Source organism: Ursus americanus, chromosome 7 (assembly GCF_024610735.1).
Source record: "Ursus americanus isolate L20-20 chromosome 7, mUrsAme1.1.p, whole genome shotgun sequence".
NCBI classification, from domain to species: Eukaryota; Metazoa; Chordata; class Mammalia; order Carnivora; family Ursidae; genus Ursus; species Ursus americanus.
Window position 1 is genome coordinate 85,319,020 of NC_142133.1, and position 19,158 is coordinate 85,338,177.

General features: G+C 53.0%; 1 protein-coding gene across 1 annotated transcript in view; it reads right to left on the reverse strand.

Moving 5' to 3' along the window:
* The window catches only part of SNTG2 (syntrophin gamma 2), a 200,176-nt gene that overhangs the window by 130,874 nt on the left and 50,144 nt on the right, over positions 1–19,158 (reverse strand). Inside the window, exons 3-4 of the mRNA XM_087863901.1 lie at positions 11,110–11,166; positions 10,971–11,028 (exon numbers count right to left, since the gene is read on the reverse strand). Coding sequence (XP_087720027.1) covers positions 10,971–11,028; positions 11,110–11,166 — 115 coding nt within the window. The remainder of the gene's footprint in view (positions 1–10,970; positions 11,029–11,109; positions 11,167–19,158) is intronic.

Genomic DNA, 19,158 nt, shown 5'->3' on the forward strand with positions numbered 1-19,158 from the left:
GTGCAGGACGTAAGCTGTGGGACCTTGGAGAAACCTAGGACACAGACATCGGAGTTCTGCCCTGGAGCTGGACAGGAACGAGGGGGCTCTCCCCCCAGGCTCGGTCAGGTGGAACGGGGTGAGGCAGGACGGGCAGGGGAGGGGGCGGCAGCCATGGGTCATGGGCTGAAGTCCTAGACACCATGTCACAGGAGGGGACTTAATTTCACAGCCATCGTGCCTCCTCCAGAGCCGCGCCAACCCCTCAAACCCTCCCTTACTGACCTGCACGTACTTCTCTGCAGTGAGCGTCCGTGAGCGACACTCTATCCCCCAAGTCTTTCTGGGAAAATGTCATCTATGTGAACAGTGAACTCAGGCAGTCAGGAGTTCAACATTATCTGAAAAAAATACATTTTTTTGTTTCCATCCAGATGTGAAGTCTTTAGAGTTTGAATAGTGAGGTTCTTATTTACAAAATTATACAAATTGACTTAATAAACATTAACATATATTTGTATACGGACATGTAATTGTTTCAAGTGTATACATGACCTATGCCTTTGATGGGTCTGTGCCTAGAACCCACCGACTCCCAGTCCTACCTGCCCTGTCCAAACCCACAGTTCTCAACTCTCCAGCCCTGGGACCAGCCCCTCCCCAGCCCTGGGACCAGCCCCCGTCCTGGCTGAGGGGATCAGCCTTGTAACTGAGCCATCCCACTGACTCTTTCCCTGGGCCATATTCTCACGGTGTGATCAACTGACTTCCTCCCACAGGAAGCCCTCCGCCGGCTCTCAGGGGTCTCTGTCTTACTCCTGCCCCCAGGACACTGACCAAGGAGAAGCCTCAGGGGACGCCTCAGTTTGTGGTCAGGCGTCCCCGAAGATGCTGTGCAGCTCCCGTCCTTCCACACGGTCTGTGTCCCCGTCCCTCCCGTGCACAGACGACCTCCACTCACTGCCCTGTCGCAGAGGGAAACTATGGCCTTGATACTGACCTCTGCTCAACTACCTGCTCTTAAAACTTACATCTTCTTGTCTTCACTTTTGTGAGAAGGAAAAAGGACAAGAGTAAAAGCTTTTTCTATTAAAATTAAACAATAACAAAACTGTGATAGTGTAAAGGACCTGTTAAAAACAGTCACTTGATACCTTCTGTTGCTGTCCAATCTGCACCGATGGCTCGGGAACCCACCCGGGGCTCTGCAAAACTAGAATTACCAGAGACAGACTCATCATCCTCAGGGCTCTGAAGATAAGCCCACGTCCAGAACACGGCCCATTCTCGGCAGTTCTGCAGAAAGCACTGGCTGGCGTCAGCACTGGGGCTCCATGTGCTTCTCGGGCCTGTAGCCCCGATTTCAAGGGCAGCCTCGCTTGCGTGTCATTCTAACGCCGTGAGGCAGGTGAGGTGAGGAGGAAGAGGGCGGTCTCCACCATCTTCTCACTTACGGGACACGCGCCGGCCCTGACGCTCACTAAGGAAGCCCTAAAAGCTCACTGCCACCCCCCTCAGTTCCACGCCCCGAGCCCCACAAGGTACCTGTCCAACCGCATGCAAGTCCGTTAGCTGTGCGTGCGACGACCTCATGTTGGGGTCAGACGTGTTTCACCTGATACTTCACGTCAGGTACAAGCAAACGGGTGATGTCTGCAGCAGTCAGAAGCGGACCCCACGGACAGTCCTGGGGTCCGAGCGGCGTGTGGCAACGTCTGAGCACTACACTGAGCTCGTTTCCAAAACAGCACCCTCGTTTACCATCTAGACTCTCCGAGACTCAATTATTCCACCTGCACAAGGGACACTCAGCGCGTCTGCCTCGAAGGCCCTCAGGCGCTGAATGCCAGTCCTCGTAAGTGCTCACAGGGGACCTCTCCTCTCCTTCCCAGGAGCCCCGGGGAGATGTGCTTTTGACAACAGGAATACCTAAATTCTTGAAGTAATTTAGGGGACTTCAGACATTTCAAAGGAAATAAAAAGGCACGTCCGTCTTCCAGGACGGCCCTCGGCAGTGCAAGCCGATGCAGTCAATGGCAGAGGCAGAATGTAAGGAGTGATGGCCGAGCAGGTCCAGGCCGGTGCCTCTGGGGCGGATGGCGCCGTGGGGGACGCGCTGGGACAGGTGCCGCAGCCCGGCCGACTGGGTCCTTGGTTCAAACCTGCTTGCCTTGATCTTCACATGCGGTGACCCTTCAGAAGCAGGAGCGCCCACAGCCTCCAGTCCCCTTCTGCCTCGGTCGCGCTCTCTGCCATGGGCTGCTGAGGATGAAGGCTCTCCCCACCCCGCATTCACGCTCCGCCCATCCTTCAGAGCCTGGGGTCCACCAGCACGTGTGAGGGTTCAACATTCCTCTTCAGCGCTGAAGTCCACTTTCATTGTCTGTTTCAAGTTGTTTACTTTGATGGCTGTAAAAACATGCCTTTCATTGATTCGTCTACAATAAAGAAGAAGGAACGTTGAAATACTCTTCATTCAATTTGCTCCAGCTCTCACAAGGTCCAAGACTGGACCCTGGGACCCTCTCCCTCGTACAGCCAGCTCACTGGAGATGAAGAGTAGACCGTGGTTTGTTACAGAAGCCAGGGGGAGGCAGGTTTGGCCTCAAAATTCCAAATCCAGCTCCACGCGCACCCGTCCCAAGGTGTCCACACAAATGTCTACACAAATCCAGTCAGGTCCAAGCTAACCCATCTCAAAGAAAAGGAGTCTACCAGGATTCACAGACCCCCGGGAAGAGTTAGGAAGGGACTCCTCTATCCATGTGGGCACACGGGCCTGCATGTCTGAGTCGCATTCTACATTCTACACTCCTCTGCCCAACAGACAGGAAGGTGGGGAGCTCTACGGGCAGCAAGACCAGAACCCAGGACAGAGGCCCCTGGGTCTGAGTAGCGACACCCCGAGGGCACAATGGTCTGAAGTGTTCAAGTCCACAAGAAGGCAGTTTAGACTCTTCCATCCGCTCCCTGAGGCTGGCCCTCTGCTCTCCTGGTGCCTCTCCTACACTTTCCAGGGTGTGCAAGATGGCAGGGGTTACAGAGAGCTCAACATGGGCTACAGATACAGGGGTTTGTGTCAAATGGAAGGGGGGTCAGATGGGAAAAGCTGTAACATGTAACTTGCATGAAATATCATGGACATGAAAATAAATCAATCACAAATCCTGTATCGTGATGACATGTTTATGGCAGCAAGATGCCAAAGACAGGTGAGAATTCTAAAGAAAAATGGAAAGGTGCCTCAGTGTCTCAGTTGGTTAAACATCTGACTCTTCAGCTCAGGTCATGATCTCAGGGTTGTGAGATTGAGCCGATGTCGGGCTCCACGCTCAGTGGGAGGTCTGCTTGAGATTGTCTCCCTCTCCCTCTTTCCCTCCCCTGCTCATGCTCACTCTGTCTCTAATATATAAGTAAATCTTAAAAAAAAAAAAAAAAAAGAAGAAGAAGAAAAATGGAAATCAGGGGTCCAGGACAGCCACAGCTGCACCCCACACAGCCCTGACACCGGGTGAGGTCTGATGACCCCAAGGCTGCAGCTTCGGAAGCTAGGCCCCTTGCAGGCCGGAGAGCTGGGCACACCCAGAAGCTACCATGATCAACAACTGAATCAGAGAGCTTGCGATGTTCCCTCTGCTTTCTAAAGTGTCATTAAGAAGGTATGTGTGTGACTCAGGACACTCCCACCTTCACGGTGACTCTGTCTGTGATCAAGCACATGGGAAACCTGGGGCTGAGGGGGGAAGGAGTCCACATCCGGAGAGGGTGTGGGGAAGCCAGGCAAGGTGGAGCTTCTGCGGACACGCGCCTCAGGAGATGTGCGGGTCCGCGGGGTGACCGAGGCCAGCAATAGTCGAAGGGCCGGATGTCCGCCTGAGCATTTATGGTTTTGTGAGTGGAGAGGGTCCCAGGAGATTTCTAGAAGTGCCACAGAGAGAATTAAGCATTCAGTTCAAAGGGTGTGGACGCACAGCACACCTGTGTTCTCAGCCTGAGCGCCACCCTCACGTGAAACTCCTCTCGGGCTCTGATGGAATCTTCCTGGTAACCTTTACAGAACGGGCCAAATCCTACTGCCTACGGCCATTTCAGGCTTTTAAGTGAAATTCTGGGTGGTCCCATCCCTCAGCACCGGCCATCCACACGGATGAGCCTGCACTTCCGAATCCTGAGCAGGTGGGCCTGGGCAGTTACACTCAACAGCTGGCGGGAGCAGTGAGCAGACGTCTGAGACTGACTCGTGTCCCCACACAGCGGGCTGGCTGGCTCAGTGCACGCGACACGACACACCTCTCCACTGCACTGTGAGAGGAGAGCCACACGCACACTTCCCAATCCAAGCAAAGTCTGTGGGGCCTCTCTCACCTACCAGGTGTTGGCAAGAACTAGAAAGACTTCCGCACCCACTAATACCACTCTCCTCTTCAGCAGAATCAACAAGATCAGCTGGAACTGCACGAGGTGGGGACGCCAGGAACGAGTTCTGTGCAGCCCTGGATTCTGAGAAACCATGACAGGCCCCGACGGTCAGCATCGCAGGGGGCAGGGGCCGCTGGTCAGAGTGCAGCTCCCAAGAGAAGAGGGAGCGAATGCCTAGTCACAGCACCCGCCCAGAGGGGCCGTGATGCCCCAATGGCCTCGGCGGTCACCCGAGGACCCAGCTGGCCAGCTTCCCGCCTGTCATGTGAAATCTCAGCGTGCCCATTGAGAGAAGCATGACCTCCAGAGCTGGGCAAGATCTCCACGCTGACCACTTCACAGCAAGGACAGCGAAGCCCAACCAGGACAAATGACCTCCTTGGGAATACGCTTCAAGACTCCAGGGCTGGCTTTTCGGAGAAGTCATCCAAAGTCTACCACCCACGCAGCCCCAGGGCCGTGAAGTTTGCTTACATCCTCAGACAGATCTGAGTGCAGCTTCCCCCGCTCACTGGCAACAGCACATTTGCTCTACACCGCACCTTAAGAGGTAATTAACCTTCAGCTATGAAGCTTAATCTCGTTGGTTATGTACACATTCTGTACATGCTCATGCATGCAGTACACACGCACATATCTGTAACGATACACAGAGCAGGCTCAAATGTAGGCATCACATGTACACGCACGGAAGCACCCACACAAACACAGCAACTTCATGTATGCACTCAAGGACTATCTACGGTCTTCCTCTAGGCAAAGGTCCCGTGTCCCTGCGGACGGGAAAGGAAACGCATCCGGGATGTACTGAGGAGATACAGCAAGTTGTGAGGGAAGGGCGGGAGGACCGGATAGAGGGGGGCCATACGCAGATCTGCAGAAAGGTGGCACTGAACCCTAGGTGTCCTGGGTCTAAGTTCTTCACTCTTTCCTTTGACTCGTATATTCCTTTGTATTATCATTAAAAAAAAAAAAAAAGCCCACAAGTATATAGGCATTTCCTGTATACGTTTTAGACATTTCTTCACAAGGTAAATGCAGCATCACCTCAGATGCATATTTGGGAGACACTGAAATGAACAAGAGACTCGAGGAGCAAGTGCTCACCACCTAGTCCCCACTTTCCAGAGGGTTAACTGGGACGAAATGCTGGAATTTTCTAATTTGAGTAAGGACAATTTTACCACATTACTGCTAAGATTGCTTCCTAGTTGGTAACCATTTATGGCTCATTAATTATTAATAAATGGAGTAAAAAATCATGTAGTTAAAACCAGATATTTTAGGAAATTTATGCATAAAATATAGTAAATTAGGAAAAATTTCAGTGTCAACTTGGAGCCTCTAAAAGAAAACGTTTTCTAGCTCACTACATTAAATGGTCCAACAACTGCCATACCTGCTTTTCTGCTTGTCACCACGTCCTCGTGTGTCCCTGGCTTCCGGACCTCGTGCACCAGCAGGAAAGGGCTCCCTGGCAGGTACTGATTCCACACTCAGCACAGAAGCATACACACAGGTTGGGAAGCCAGTTACGAGCTTAATTAACAGAGGAACGAAAGAGAAGCAGCAGGAGAAAGTTGGATATAGCTAGAAAAGGTAGGACCAATCAGGGACTCTATCATCACAATGTGAAGAACTGGTCATAGTATTAAGAAAAAGGTCCAATGGTGTGCCCCCAAATAAGGATGAGTTGAGGTTCTGAGGCGCAGAGCTAATGGACACATGAGATCCTTTGTCTCCAAGGAAATGAAGCTGCTGAAGACACAACTGCTGACAAAATGCAAGTGAGGGCCCCCTCCCCCGTGCTTGCCCAGCCCCCCACGTCCCTTCCCCCATGACAGGTGCATCTGCTCCTACTGTTTCGGCAGAGGCTGGGTCTCCTCCTAGTGCAAGGGGGTCCTGGCCTGCCCTAAACCCAGGCTGGAGAGAATTGTCCAAACAGCACACGGCATGCTCATTCCCTTGGCCTTTCTGGGGGTGGATTTGGGGTCCAGTTCCAGTTAACGGTGTGGAAGAGATGCTTGAAGGCCTTCTTCTTGAAAGAAAAATGGCCCTTCCTAGCGGTGTCCTCCCCCATTTCTCTTCTGCCCTACATCTTAAAATGCAGGCACCAGCTGACTTCTTGTTGAGTGAGAACAGCAGAGCCCTATTCCTTTAGGCCCCTGTACCTTCATGTTACTGCACAGCCAAACACATCCCTACCGGACCTGAACCCAGATTTTTATGATGCTCACTCATCGGTGCACTACCTAAGGAGGACTTCGGAGACGGGCCGGCTTTGCTGTTAGCCGGCCGTGTGTCTGTGGACAGTCTCGGTAGTGTATCCGTGCCTCAGGGTTCTCATTGTACAATGAGGGTGGCCACAGGAGTCCCTGTCTGATAGGGTCCTTAAAGGTCTTATGCTTTAAGCCTGGGCACAGAAAGCATTAGCTTAAATTTATATTCTATTAGGTATGGGTACCTAACTGGAGGTGCGTGTCTTAGCCTGGCTAGAGGCCACGGTGCATGGGGGTGGGCTGGGGGCTGTCCACGGAGCCTGGGAGGGGCTGCACCTGAAGTGTGCAGGCAGAACCTGTGGGCGTGTCCTGCGTGCCAAGCCCCCGAGGGACGTCATCTGCTCGCTGGAAGTGGAAAAACTCTTCCTGAAGAATTAGAGGTGCCAGAAGACTAACCCAGCCCCTTGGCCTCCCTCTGTGCCTCTGCACCCCGTTCAGGCCCCCACTCCTTTCACACCCCAGGTCGTCAGAGCTACCCTTCTCCATGGACATTAGGACTTCAGGAAATCATCCATTAATTCGGATGCTTCTCTTGTTCTAACTCCCCTGAGCCTCAACAGGTAACTTCACCCAGTAAGCATGCACCTGCCACAGAGCGTGGATCCCCACCCCTGCCCTATTTTCCAGCATTCGCCTGACCCCCAGTATCCACCACGTCATTTTACCCAATACCACTGTATGCAGCTGAGGCTAAAGACACAGGGACTCCCATAGGAGTCCTGCCTGCATCTCAGTAAAACTGTGCCCAGGGCTCCCCGTCAAAGCACACGAGAGTCTGATGGCTTGTGTCCACGTACCCATGCCCCTAGTGCACCCACTTCCTACAGCAGCCCGGTGATTGCTCTAAACAGAGCTTACCACCCCGCGTTTGGAAGGTCCTGAAATGACCCTTTCACTCACGGATACAATCCAGGCTCTTTGCACAGGCTTCGGAGCCCTGGGTGCCTGCCCACGGGCTGCTTCCTGCCCAGAGCTGCTGTCAGTCCTCTTGTGTGTGCACGGAGTGCCCCCGCCAAGGGCTGACTTCCACTGACCACGTCACACAAACCCGCTCACGTCCATCCCCACACGGTTTAGTCTCGTGCGCATGGCGGGCACCACCTGGAAGTGGTGGTCATCGACTTGTCCGCTGCCCCCATCTCTCTGCCACGCAGGCTCGCTGCTGCATGCCCAGAACAGTGGCTCTTCCCCAGAGGTTATCTGTTGAATGTGGTTGTACAAATTCACAGATGAAAGAGCGGACAGCCCGACGTCCCCTTTGACCTCACAGTTTATAGCCACCTCGCTCCTGAACACAAAGCCAGGTAGACGTCAGGTTCCCACGGTAAGAGCTGGAAGGTGCAGAGGGTCCCTCAATATCTAGGCCTTTCTCCTGGGGACAGTGACCCCTGCCCCCATCAGGGAGGGTATCTAAGCCATGGAGAGTGCCGGCCATCTCCCTGAGGACAGTCGGTGTCCCCACTTCCCACCACTCACACGGCGTCTCCAGTCTCCACAAGCAAATCCTAATTTGTAGCTTCTGGACTGGGTACCAGTGTTCGATGATACATGCTGGCGGCCATGCTGTGTCCCCAGCACCCTGGACCCCGGGGCTCCATCACACGGTGGCGGCCATGCTGTGTCCCCAGCGCCCTGGACCCTGGGACTGCGGCACATGGTGGCGGCCACGCTGTGTCCCCAGCGCCCTGGACCCCGGGGCTCCATCACACAGAGGTCCCACACTGCTCGCACCAGGCACCAGACGCACAGGGCAGCTCTGCACAGGTTCGCAGCAGCCAGGGCCTCCTGCCTGTGCAACACCCGTCCTGTGCCATACTCTGAACATGTGAAGTACGGCAGACCAAGCTCCTGGTCTCTCAGAGATCCCAGGTCATTGAGCATTTTTCGCTGACTCTCAAAGACTTCAGGGTGCAGAACACGCAGTCAGTGAAAATGGGAAGTGAGGCAGGCACAGGCAGTGGCAGCAGGGTGGGGGCCGCCAGCTGTCATGTCCAAGAGGTGGCCGGAGCCAGTGGGGCCGACAGAGCAGAGGGACAGGTGGCCCATGGGACGGGGCCCCGGGTCTTCGCTCACAGACCACAAACGCTAGAGTCAGAGGCAGCCTGAGAAGACAGGACAGCTCATTTGGAGACCTGCCGGGCTTGCGTCCCTCGTGAGACACCCAGCAGCTGCAGACGGGAATCTCGGCTCAAGACAGAACCATCAGCACGTTCTGGCTCCAGGACCAGTAAGAAGTCTGGGAATCTAATGGGTCCCAGCTCCCCAGGGAGCCCCCAGCTGCATTTGGGTGACTCGGCGTCTTCCTTAGAACTGCAGCCTGGTTTTGCACTGGAGCTGTCCACATGTGGCCATGGTGACCTATTCACCCCTCCGCAGATAAAGGAGGTTTCCTGTCCAAATTAAACATGAAAGCCCTTTCTGCCTTTTATCTGCTGGTTAATCTTACTTCCTCGTTGTTCTTCTTTCTGACACATATTTATATTCATATCCATAAGTCAGAAACCACACTAATGCAAGATAACTGTGACTGTTCACAAGATTACGGACACAAACGCCTCTGAGCCACCCCCTTCAATCACCAGCCGCCAAGCAGAGTGCCACGCAGTGCAGAAGTAACCAGACCGCCTGACGCAGGAACGAACTCACTTCTTTCCACCTGGCAGAGTCTCACTGGAAAGGCGCCGGAGCACGGAGCTCTGCAAAGCATCCCAGCCCCACAGCGATCACTCCTGTACGCACAATGGGACACTTCAGTGCGGTGCAAGGTTCGTCTGGAAATGCTTTAAAAACATCAGAAAGAACGACCATTTGATGCAGAGACCAACGCAGCTCCCTCCTGCCGTCTGTAGTTTTAATAAAACCGTATTTTCTTGTAAAACTGGGACACTTTCATGTTACCAGGAAGAGCACACCCAGGAGTAGCAGACTCTGGCTTCGCCTCACAGCCTGGTCTCCTTGGAGGCTCCGCTTCGCTTCCCGGCGAGGACGAGGATGGTGCCTTTACGAGCTCACAGCCTCCATCTCCGAGTAAATAGGACCCGGTCTGCTGCGAACCTCAAAGGCGGTTTTGCAACCTTGCGCAACAAGGGGAGAAATGGCCATTGTTGAACCGATTCCTCAGTGTCCTTTTGGTGAAAACGAGTCTTTCTGCTGATGCAAATGTGGTGATTAAAATCTTTCTTTTCTGTACGAATGAGTCAAAGTTGCTGTGGGGAAATTCACATTCCTTGTAAATAGGAACTCCAGCCACTGATTCATCACCACCATCCCTGTGTGAACGCCCCCAGAGCATGCACACCTCCAGACCACGCACGCTTCCCAGAGCACGCATGACTCCAGGGCACACGCACACTCCCAGAGCATGCGCTGTGGCGTCCCACACCTGCACCGCCTCTCTCGGCATCGCGGGGCTGCACTGCGCTCTGACATCGGGCTGCGGTCCCTGGCACATGGGGTGAACGAGTATGAGTGTGCTGAGTAAAAGCGTGAGCTTATTCTCCACTCTCCACCCGACACGGGAACGATTCCAACAGCGTTGGGTACCAGTCCACGGTCGGTCACCTCACCCCCTGCCCGTTTTCAGGGTCAGGGACCTGAAGTGGCCCCCTCCCACATCCTGTCCAATTCCGGCTTGGGGACAGGAGTCAGTCCCCCTGCACACGGGCCGCGTGCCTCCCTCGCTCCACACCGGGCAGGAGACCGGGTCCCCAAGCTGCAGGGGACCAGGCGCCTCCAGACAGCACAGAGGTCCCGCTACGAAGCCGGGCTGGTACACGCCATCTAACAGTGACTTTATTAGAAAGAAAACAACTGTCCAACACTGGAGGTGTGGCCACAACTCCCACATCCACTTTCCGCTCTGCACACAGTGACCTCAGTCGCGGCAGCTGCAGTGCGATCATCTCCCAAAGCCCTGCGGTCCAGCCGCCCCACGCTCCCCGCAGAGGCGCTCCTGGAGGGCGGGATGCGATTTCTACCGCAGACCTCCAGGAGCACCGCGGCCTGCCAGCGCCAGGGGCAGGTCTCCCCACTGTCACCCCTGCAAACACCCAGCATCCCAGCCTCTGCATGTGTCCCCAGAGCACCGCTCCCATGGGCCACACAGGGCATCGGTACCTCTCTTAAGGGCTTGCAGCGTCAGCGGAAATGAGACAGGCACAGTCGTGTCAGGCGGGGAACAGATGAGACAGAAATAAAATGAAGCAAATAAGCAGCGGCTGATTCCCAGCGTCTCCAAACGCGTGCTATCTTACACACGGCCGCGAGGCGTACGCGGACATCCTGGCATGTTACCTGCATGGCCTCTGAATATCCTGGATATGACGACAGGGACCCTGTGCTCGGCACCTCCCTGGAAGACAGGCGGAGAGAGGCGTCAGGGTCAGCGCAGACCCATCACGGAAAGCACGGCCCCGGAAGAACGCATCCATACCTTTATACTCAGGCCCAAGCCGCCAACCGGCTGTCTGCGAAGCGTAACAGTTCTGTGCTTTAAAAAATTTTAGAAAACAAAGCAAGTTTAGGTTAAGATGCATAATCAGAGCGTGAATGCAAAATGCAGATCTAAATTCATAATTTAAACTGAAGTAACTGTGTAAAATACATTTGCAAAGGGGCCACCGCTTAAATCCAACAAAGACACACTTTCACATCCTCAGTCTGTGGTACCTAGAGGAACGAAGACCTTGATTAAAAAACAGGCAAACAAACCAGGCCCTATTACAGCCGTATTTGAAATCCACGGGCAATTCCTGCACGTGGGCCCTGCCCTGCCTTCCCCGTTCTGCGTCAGAGGATCGCAGGCCCCTGAGAAACGGCCCACACTCTCCTGGGGAGGGACCAGCAAAGCTGCAACCCACACTCAACCCGCCTTCAAAACCGCTCTTCCCGCCAATCCCCAGTCTGGCTCTCTCCCACCGCGCCTCTTGCCCAGACCAACCACTTTTAGGCCCATTTTGAAGTAGTCAGTGTTGACCCACGAGGCTGGGGATCTCCCTGTCCTCTGACCACGGGGCCAGGGTGATGAAAACCTAAAGTCCAGCAGCACCCGTCACCAGCAACGTCTCCAAACCTCTAACACCTCGTGCATTCTGCTTGGTCTAAAGTGACCTGTCGTTAACCAGACACCAGATCCACGGCTGAGGGCGAGAAACGGGCCCGGGGGCGGAGGAAGCAGAGGGACAAGCATCAAGCGTGTTTGCGCCTCACAAGGATTCCACGGGAATATCAGGAATGACAAGCATTCTCTGCTTTCTAAGTGACAGCGTAGATGCTTTCGGCCTGAATGGCGCTCAGGAGTGTGCTTGCCCAGCAATGTGACCAGGGACAAGCCGAGGTCAGCAGGGCCTTGCAGGGCTCCCACCTGAGCACAGGGCCTGCTTGCCACCAGCAACGAGCCAGCAGGAACTGTCGGGCCAAGGAGGCAACCAGGGATTACAGCGTGTGTCTTCCACCACGTGTAAAATCAGGTGTGACTCCATTCTTGAATTCATCATAAGTTCAAAGTAAAGAAGCCAAAAATTAGAGCGAACACTCCTCCTTTAAAGTGCTCATACGGGCATCCATTAGATGACAGCCTAATAGGAAACTTTATGTTTGAGCTTCCCTGTGGCTGTACCGTTCTCTGCGGTGACTGTTTATGCAATCCCACACAGGGACAGCCGCAGTTCGGGGTCGCGGCGTCAGGGCATCACGCACGTTTTCTCCTCGTCCCCGGCTGCACCCAGGTGAGTGACCGTGAGGAGCGGGCCCAACTCATGCCCAGGACAGACGCGCGGGGCTCCCACTGGACCCTTTCCAAGTACTGAAACCCCAGCAACCCGCCCCACCCCCCACGCGAAGGGCGGCAGGAGCAGACGTGACTTTAATCCCGTGGTGGGAAGATGGAGACGCTACTCTGTGTGGGGCGCTTTCCTCCACAAACCCCCAGAGCGGACTCCAGAGTCAGCCAGCAACGCGGGGAGCGTGAACCCGTGAAAAAAGCAGAGGGTATCATTTATCCACACCCTCTCCCATTCCATAGCGCCGATTTCCTACTGTGTTTGGGGTGACACGGAATGTGTCTCAGGCTTTCCCAGGAAATTCTCTGGGCAACAGAAGACTGGAAAATTGGGTCATCCTTTATCACAGTAATCAACAATCTCTACTGTAGGGAATTTGTCAAAATATTCAATAATGTTTTTCAACTTTCCCCATTAATAGAAGCATTTGTACCTCACAGAGCGCAAGCAAATATAGATCAGAGGAGAGAAACAAGAGTGTTTCTGATTTGACAGACTTTGCCATATGACGTTTTAAATCTGTCGTATTATGCACACATAGATCTCAAGAGGATTATTCAAAGAAAACACCAGAAAATAATCACCTGTGGCAAAATGGGTTAATGCACACTAAAACTCTGGACTCATATTCCCAAATGCCCAACAGGTGAAAGATGAAAACATTATGTCATCAACATCTTTAACATCTGGTTAACACAACTTGAAGAGACGGTTCTCTGTGATTAAGCCAAAGTATTAGTTATTCAAATATTTGCTCTATGCAACCTGTTAAAATTCCCTTTTCGAGCAAACGTGGCTCAGTCACGTAACCCTCTGCGAAACTGAGTTTCTGCATCTGCAAAATGAGGGTTATGCGTCCTACACAGGAAGTCACTGTGGACTGAACGGTGTCTCCCAAATCCCTATGTTGAAGTCCCATCCCCGCGGGACTGCATTTGGAGGTAACTGAGGTTGGAGGGGTCACAGGCTGGGCCCCGTACTCCAGGGCTGCTGTCCCCATAGGAGCAGGAAGAGGGGGACCCCAACGCCCCCTCTGTGCACGCTCAGAGGAAAACTGTGGAGGGCACAGTGGGAGGGCACTGTCGGGAAGGGAGCACCTGACCGTGTGTGGGGTCCTGTGTGGGCAGCCTGGGCCATCAAAGCCAGAGCCGGCCCAGGGAATTATGGGAAACCACCAAGTTTCACAGAAACCTCAGGATGCTGAGTCCCCCAGTGAAAAGCTCTTCTTCCTGATCTTCCAAAGTCCCTGCAGGAGCATGGCGGAATCTTGGTTCTATTGCGCGGAGGGTTCAGCCCGCCCGTGTCCTCACAAACGAAGAGCAAGTACCCACTAGGGCTCTAGAACGACTGTGGCATTGTCACATTTAAGAATTCCGTTTTTCAGAACAAGATTTGTAAAAACTGGTGGGTGATGATGAAACCGTCCACAGGGCAGCCCCGTTCAGGCCCCTCCTTCGGGTCCCGACGTCTCAGGACCTCACAGCCAAGCCAGAGATGGACGTGTTAACTTAGAGTCCTGGTAGAAGTTTCCAAAGCGGTTCTGCTAACGGATAGCGGACACAAACTCATGTTAGCACGAGGCATTTTCTAATCCAACCAGTCCCTCGTTCTCCATTGAGCACTCTCCATGGAGTCCGTTCCTACGAGCAGTGGGACCTCCTCCGGTGAGACGCATCGGGCCCCAAACACTTCTCTTCGGTGTCTGGGGGCTGCTCTCGCTTATCAGAGGAACAAAGTATGAATTCAGTCAAATGTATAATGAGACTTCTGGAGAATGAAGTTTGGAATTTAAGGTAACTATTCAATAAACTCGTTTCCAACCCAATCCAGCTGTGTTTTTCACAAACATAAGAGATAAAGTCCTTAAGAAAATATTCTGTTTTATCATTTAATCCCAAACTACGTTTTGACATTTACTGACTCCTGACTTATGCAGCAAATAGGAAGCAAAAGGCAACCACAGAAAGATAACAAACTTGGGTGGATAAAGGTGGTAATAATGCATTTACTTTATCACAAACAAGCGACAGCAGAACCGTGTGCGCTGAGCACGGAATTCATGAGCACTGCCTGCACCCCAGCAGGCGTCGTGATAACAAACTCATCTGCCGTGGGAAGTTGAATACAAGTTTAATTTTTTATTCCAAACTAAAATATCAGTTTGTTGGGAGTCCTCACAGTGCTTGTTACGTAAGAAATAAACCTAATTTTTGAAAATGATTTAATAAGTTCAGTCACGGTGGTACACCGCAACAATCTGCGGGAATCACTGAGGAACGGCCAGGCGACCACCACCGACTCTTACTAGATGTTCTTCCGCATAATTTACGTGTTCCTTATCCCTTTTTCTAAAAACGCGTTTAAACTTCTTAAAAACTTTAAACCTTTTTTTTTTTTCAGCAGAAAAGGGGGGAACTGACAATTTTTTGGAAGGCATTGTAAGCTGAGCTTACGGGGCTTCACAGATCCGTTTCTAGGGAAGGGGTTTTGTGCTCAAAACTGACCAACTCTTCGTCCTGTCTACCAGGTGAGTGAGACCCAGGACCCAGGGAATACATGCTCCAAAATGTGTCTACTTGTGCGTGTAAACACACGGGCAGGAAGGTGGAAGCAAGCATGGTCTTGGATGTAAAGGTCTACGGGGTGCCAACGCCAACCTACGAATATCCCAACGGCAGAGTGTGGGCTGCGACCTAACGTATTTATAGGGGAAAAGCTGAAAAGCCAGCACATGAGGAGCCTAGAATCTGGAACCAGAATATCCTGGATCTAATCTACACCCCAAATCTGTATATGGATCTCTGACCCTCGCCAGACAAAACCTGCCGGTGAGGGAGACAGCACGGCAGCCACCCCAGCTCGTCCAGAGGGGAGAGGGAAGGGCCAGCACCTCCATTCCCCGCCAGGACGGGGGACAAAGTGGAAATGGAAGTATAGGACCCTCCCTGTCCTCCCAGAACCTTCTGGGCTCCTACATCCACGGCCGGACGCCTTTCATCCATCAGGTGAAATCCGCCGTTCTGCCTCACGCTGATGCTGATGCTGGTCCCAGGGGTCCCCGTTCACCTGCGCTCAGCACCCACTGCCCCGGGGTCTCCTGTCCACACCCACGTGGGATTCTTCACACGTCTCCCAGACTGTGACTTCCATGTCTAATGTGTTCTTTGACTGGCACATGGAGGTTCCGGTTCCCTGGAAGGTTTTCATCTTTATTTCAAGACATTCCCTGTTCGCAGCTCTGCTGGGTCACATTTCACGTCCTCTTCTCCCCTATCCCACTTCCATGACCTCTCGTGTCTGGAGGCATGACAGACACCCTTGATGCAAACCTGGCCATTTTGGGTCAACGTCTGCGCCGGTCTCCGAGTCCACTCAGGAAAGACGTGACATCCTGGCGCTCATGCTGCAGCAGCAGAGAGAGCCGGTGTGTCCTGTTACCCGAGCAGCCCCTGGACGGCCTCCCGGGGTGTCAGGCAGACGCCTAACCAGGTCGCGCATGTGGGCAGACGCCGGCACCCCGCACACACCATGTTGGCAGTCCGCCAGAACGGGGGCTCCTTCTCTGCCACGGACATTCTACTCCCTCGTCGTTCTGCGTCCTGTGCCCCCCCGCGAGGCTCCTGCAAGCGTCTCCTGGGTCCCACGCGAGCAGAGGAGTGGCTGAGATCCTGCTTGACCTCTGCCACCAACTCCGGGACCTGAGCTCGGACATCCCTGACTCTTCGTGTCCTGAACAGTAAAATGAGGACACAGAATCCTCCCAAGGACATTCACCGTGACTGGAAGTAGCAGGTACAACACAGATTTATTGCAATGTTCTCTTCGTGTGCACCTTCCCGCCACGTTAATTCAAACCACAAGCATAAGCTCACAATTCAGGAAAATGTAATGTGTCACATGTACGGTGATGATTATAAAAATAAAACAATCTAAACAAAAATTCTGAAACAGGAGAAAAAGCTAGTTCCTTCCCCCTACAAAGCACACACTTTCTTTAGGAGTTAACTAGAAATGCCTAAGATTTTAAACATTCAAAATACCAAGCTGCTAGGAAGGGATAGAAATATAAATGAAATATGAGTTTGTGGATTTGAAAGTCTGGTGCTGACCCAGCAAATTTTAAGAATCCATTAAATTTAGTTTTGTAACAAAAGTAACACCTGTCATTAACTGACACTTCGGTCCTGTCCCCCAGGCTCAGGCTCCCGCCCAGCTGCATCCCCTGGGACGGGCGGCCCAGAGACTGAGTGCAGCTGGAGCAACGGAGTTTGTGCAGACTGTGCCTTACGTTCCCAGAGACCCGAGCCCCTGCCAGGCGCAGCCCCTGAGCCGGCGCTGACCATGAAGCACCTGGACGTTGACGCAGGCATGGGCTCTCCCGCCAAGGACAGAGCCCAAACTGTAAAAAATAATTCTCAGCACTATTTCCTATTAAGAAAAGTGATGTTGAGAATCCGAAGGCCACGTGCGCTGCACACATGAGTTCCGGAGGACGCCGACGTGACCGCAGGCCTGGCGAGCAGGGTGGGCGCGCGCGGGCTTGGGCTGTGTGACTGGCGCGTGCGCATGCAGGAGCTGACTCTGTGCCCTAAACCCTGTTGCCTGTGACGTGGGGGTCAAGACGCACCTGCTGCATAACCGTGCTGCGCGTTTTTGGTGAATTACGGTCTAGAACACGCTCAGAGACGTCCTGGCGGCAGACCCATACGCACCAGCAATGACTGTTGATGGCAGGTTTGCCATCCAAGTCTTGGGGTACTACTCATCACCTAATTAGTGTCTGCTGGAATTTAATATCTATACTGTGCACCCAGTAAATATGTGCTGCACAGAATTTGACATTTCTCATCTCCGGGACCCACACAGAGACTCCAGGTTCGATGAGGTGTGAGGTCCCTCATTCCTTCTGTTGATCCACCGTGCACTGATCAGAGCTTCCACCCTGCCCTTCAGGATAATTTTAAATGGAAAACAATCGTGCTCAGCCAGCTTCCCGGTGCAGGGGCCTTGGAAACGCTCACTACTGTAACGTAGGGAGCTTCCGCCCCGAGACTCCCCAGAGGTGCTCTGACTCCAACTCTAAAAACCGTGGTGACCTTTGTGGAAAAGAGTTCATCTTTCTCTTCAAGCACATGAGGAATGCTCATGGCAAGATGGTGTTATTCTTATAATCAGCTGAAGAATTCAGGGTTCCGACTGTCCCTCAGCCTCCTGGGGTGAACCCACTCTGCTCTGCGACTGGGACACCGAGAAAGTCTGATCTCTGGAGTGGACCGTGTCTTCCTCTGAGCAAAACTCGCTCCGAACCGCCCCCCAAAACCATCCAACCCAGGGATGCGTGTTCCGGCAGAGATCGCTAGAGGGGAACACAAGCCCGCGTGCCCCCGCGGCTCTCCTCAGAGCAGGGCTGTTTTCAGGCGACAAGGAATCCCTGGGAATTATAACCCCAGCTGTAAAGCTGTGAACATACACTCACTTTGAGCACGGAGAACTTAACCTTCGATAGAGCAGCTGACATTATGAATAAAAAAATGTCATTTACTTTTCCTGGACAATATAGCTTAGAAATGTCGAATGTGTTTTACTAGAAGCTGCCTGGGATTCCCTACAGGTTATCGAGTCACTATGAAGAAGGATAATTTTTTAAAACAGTTACAAACTGTTCCCTAACACTGCTCTCCCCAAACCCACCGCTGCTGGTTATTCAGAACAACTGGGGGGGACGGTAGGTCGAATGAGGGGTTAGTGACCCTCGACCTCCGACCCTGACGGTGGCCCTGAGGGAAGAGCAGCTGGGAGGGGCAGCACCTGTCCTCCGCCCTCCGTCATGGTGACTTCGCAGGGAGTGTCCAGAGCGGGGCCAGCGACCCGAGAAGGGCAGATGTGGGTCCGGGCAACACGGGGGTTTCAAGTGCAAGACGGGCACTTCCGTTCTCCACGCATGCGTGAGGGCCACATGCGTCCAGGGCCGTGCGTGTGTAAGACGTGCACACGAGCCCAGCATGGCTTCCACGGGTGGGGGACGGTCCGCATTGGGCGTTCCCGGGAAAGACGTCACAGTCTGCAAGCACCTGCGCCTACTGAGGAAACACTGATTTTGGGGATTACAGATTGGGGCAAGTGCCCTGTTTACTTCGTTTCCAAGGTGAAGGTCATGAGGGCCCAGAAAATCACCAAGTAAAGGGCCTCAGGGCCCGCACTCTCCGAGACCCAGCCGTGGACTGGGGAATGGGAACGATTCACGGATGTTTTTGAAAACACACTGAAAACAACTTATTTTCAGCTACGTGATTTCTTGAGTATCAGTTTTTGTCAGTCCTGAGTGGGACTATTCAAAGGACAGAGCAGTGAAATGTTGATTCTATAGAAATATATATACATATTTATACATTTATACCTGCAATTATTTGAGATCACAAGAAAGAAAACAGGAAACCGACTCTGGTTTGAATAGAGTGTATTTCATACATTATACGGCATATTTCCTATATCACTTACCGTCATCCTGTTTGACCTAAACTGACGTAAAACTGGCCAAAATTATTTTCCCTAATCTTAACTCGATATTTTACTGCATCTAATCAGTACATTTCTTACCCTTCAGAAAAGTTCACTGTGAGTGACTGAAGCCCAAGGAAGGACGGAGCTGTAGCGGGGAAGTGCCTGCTCACCTCCCCGCCGCCAGGCCGGAGCCGACACCT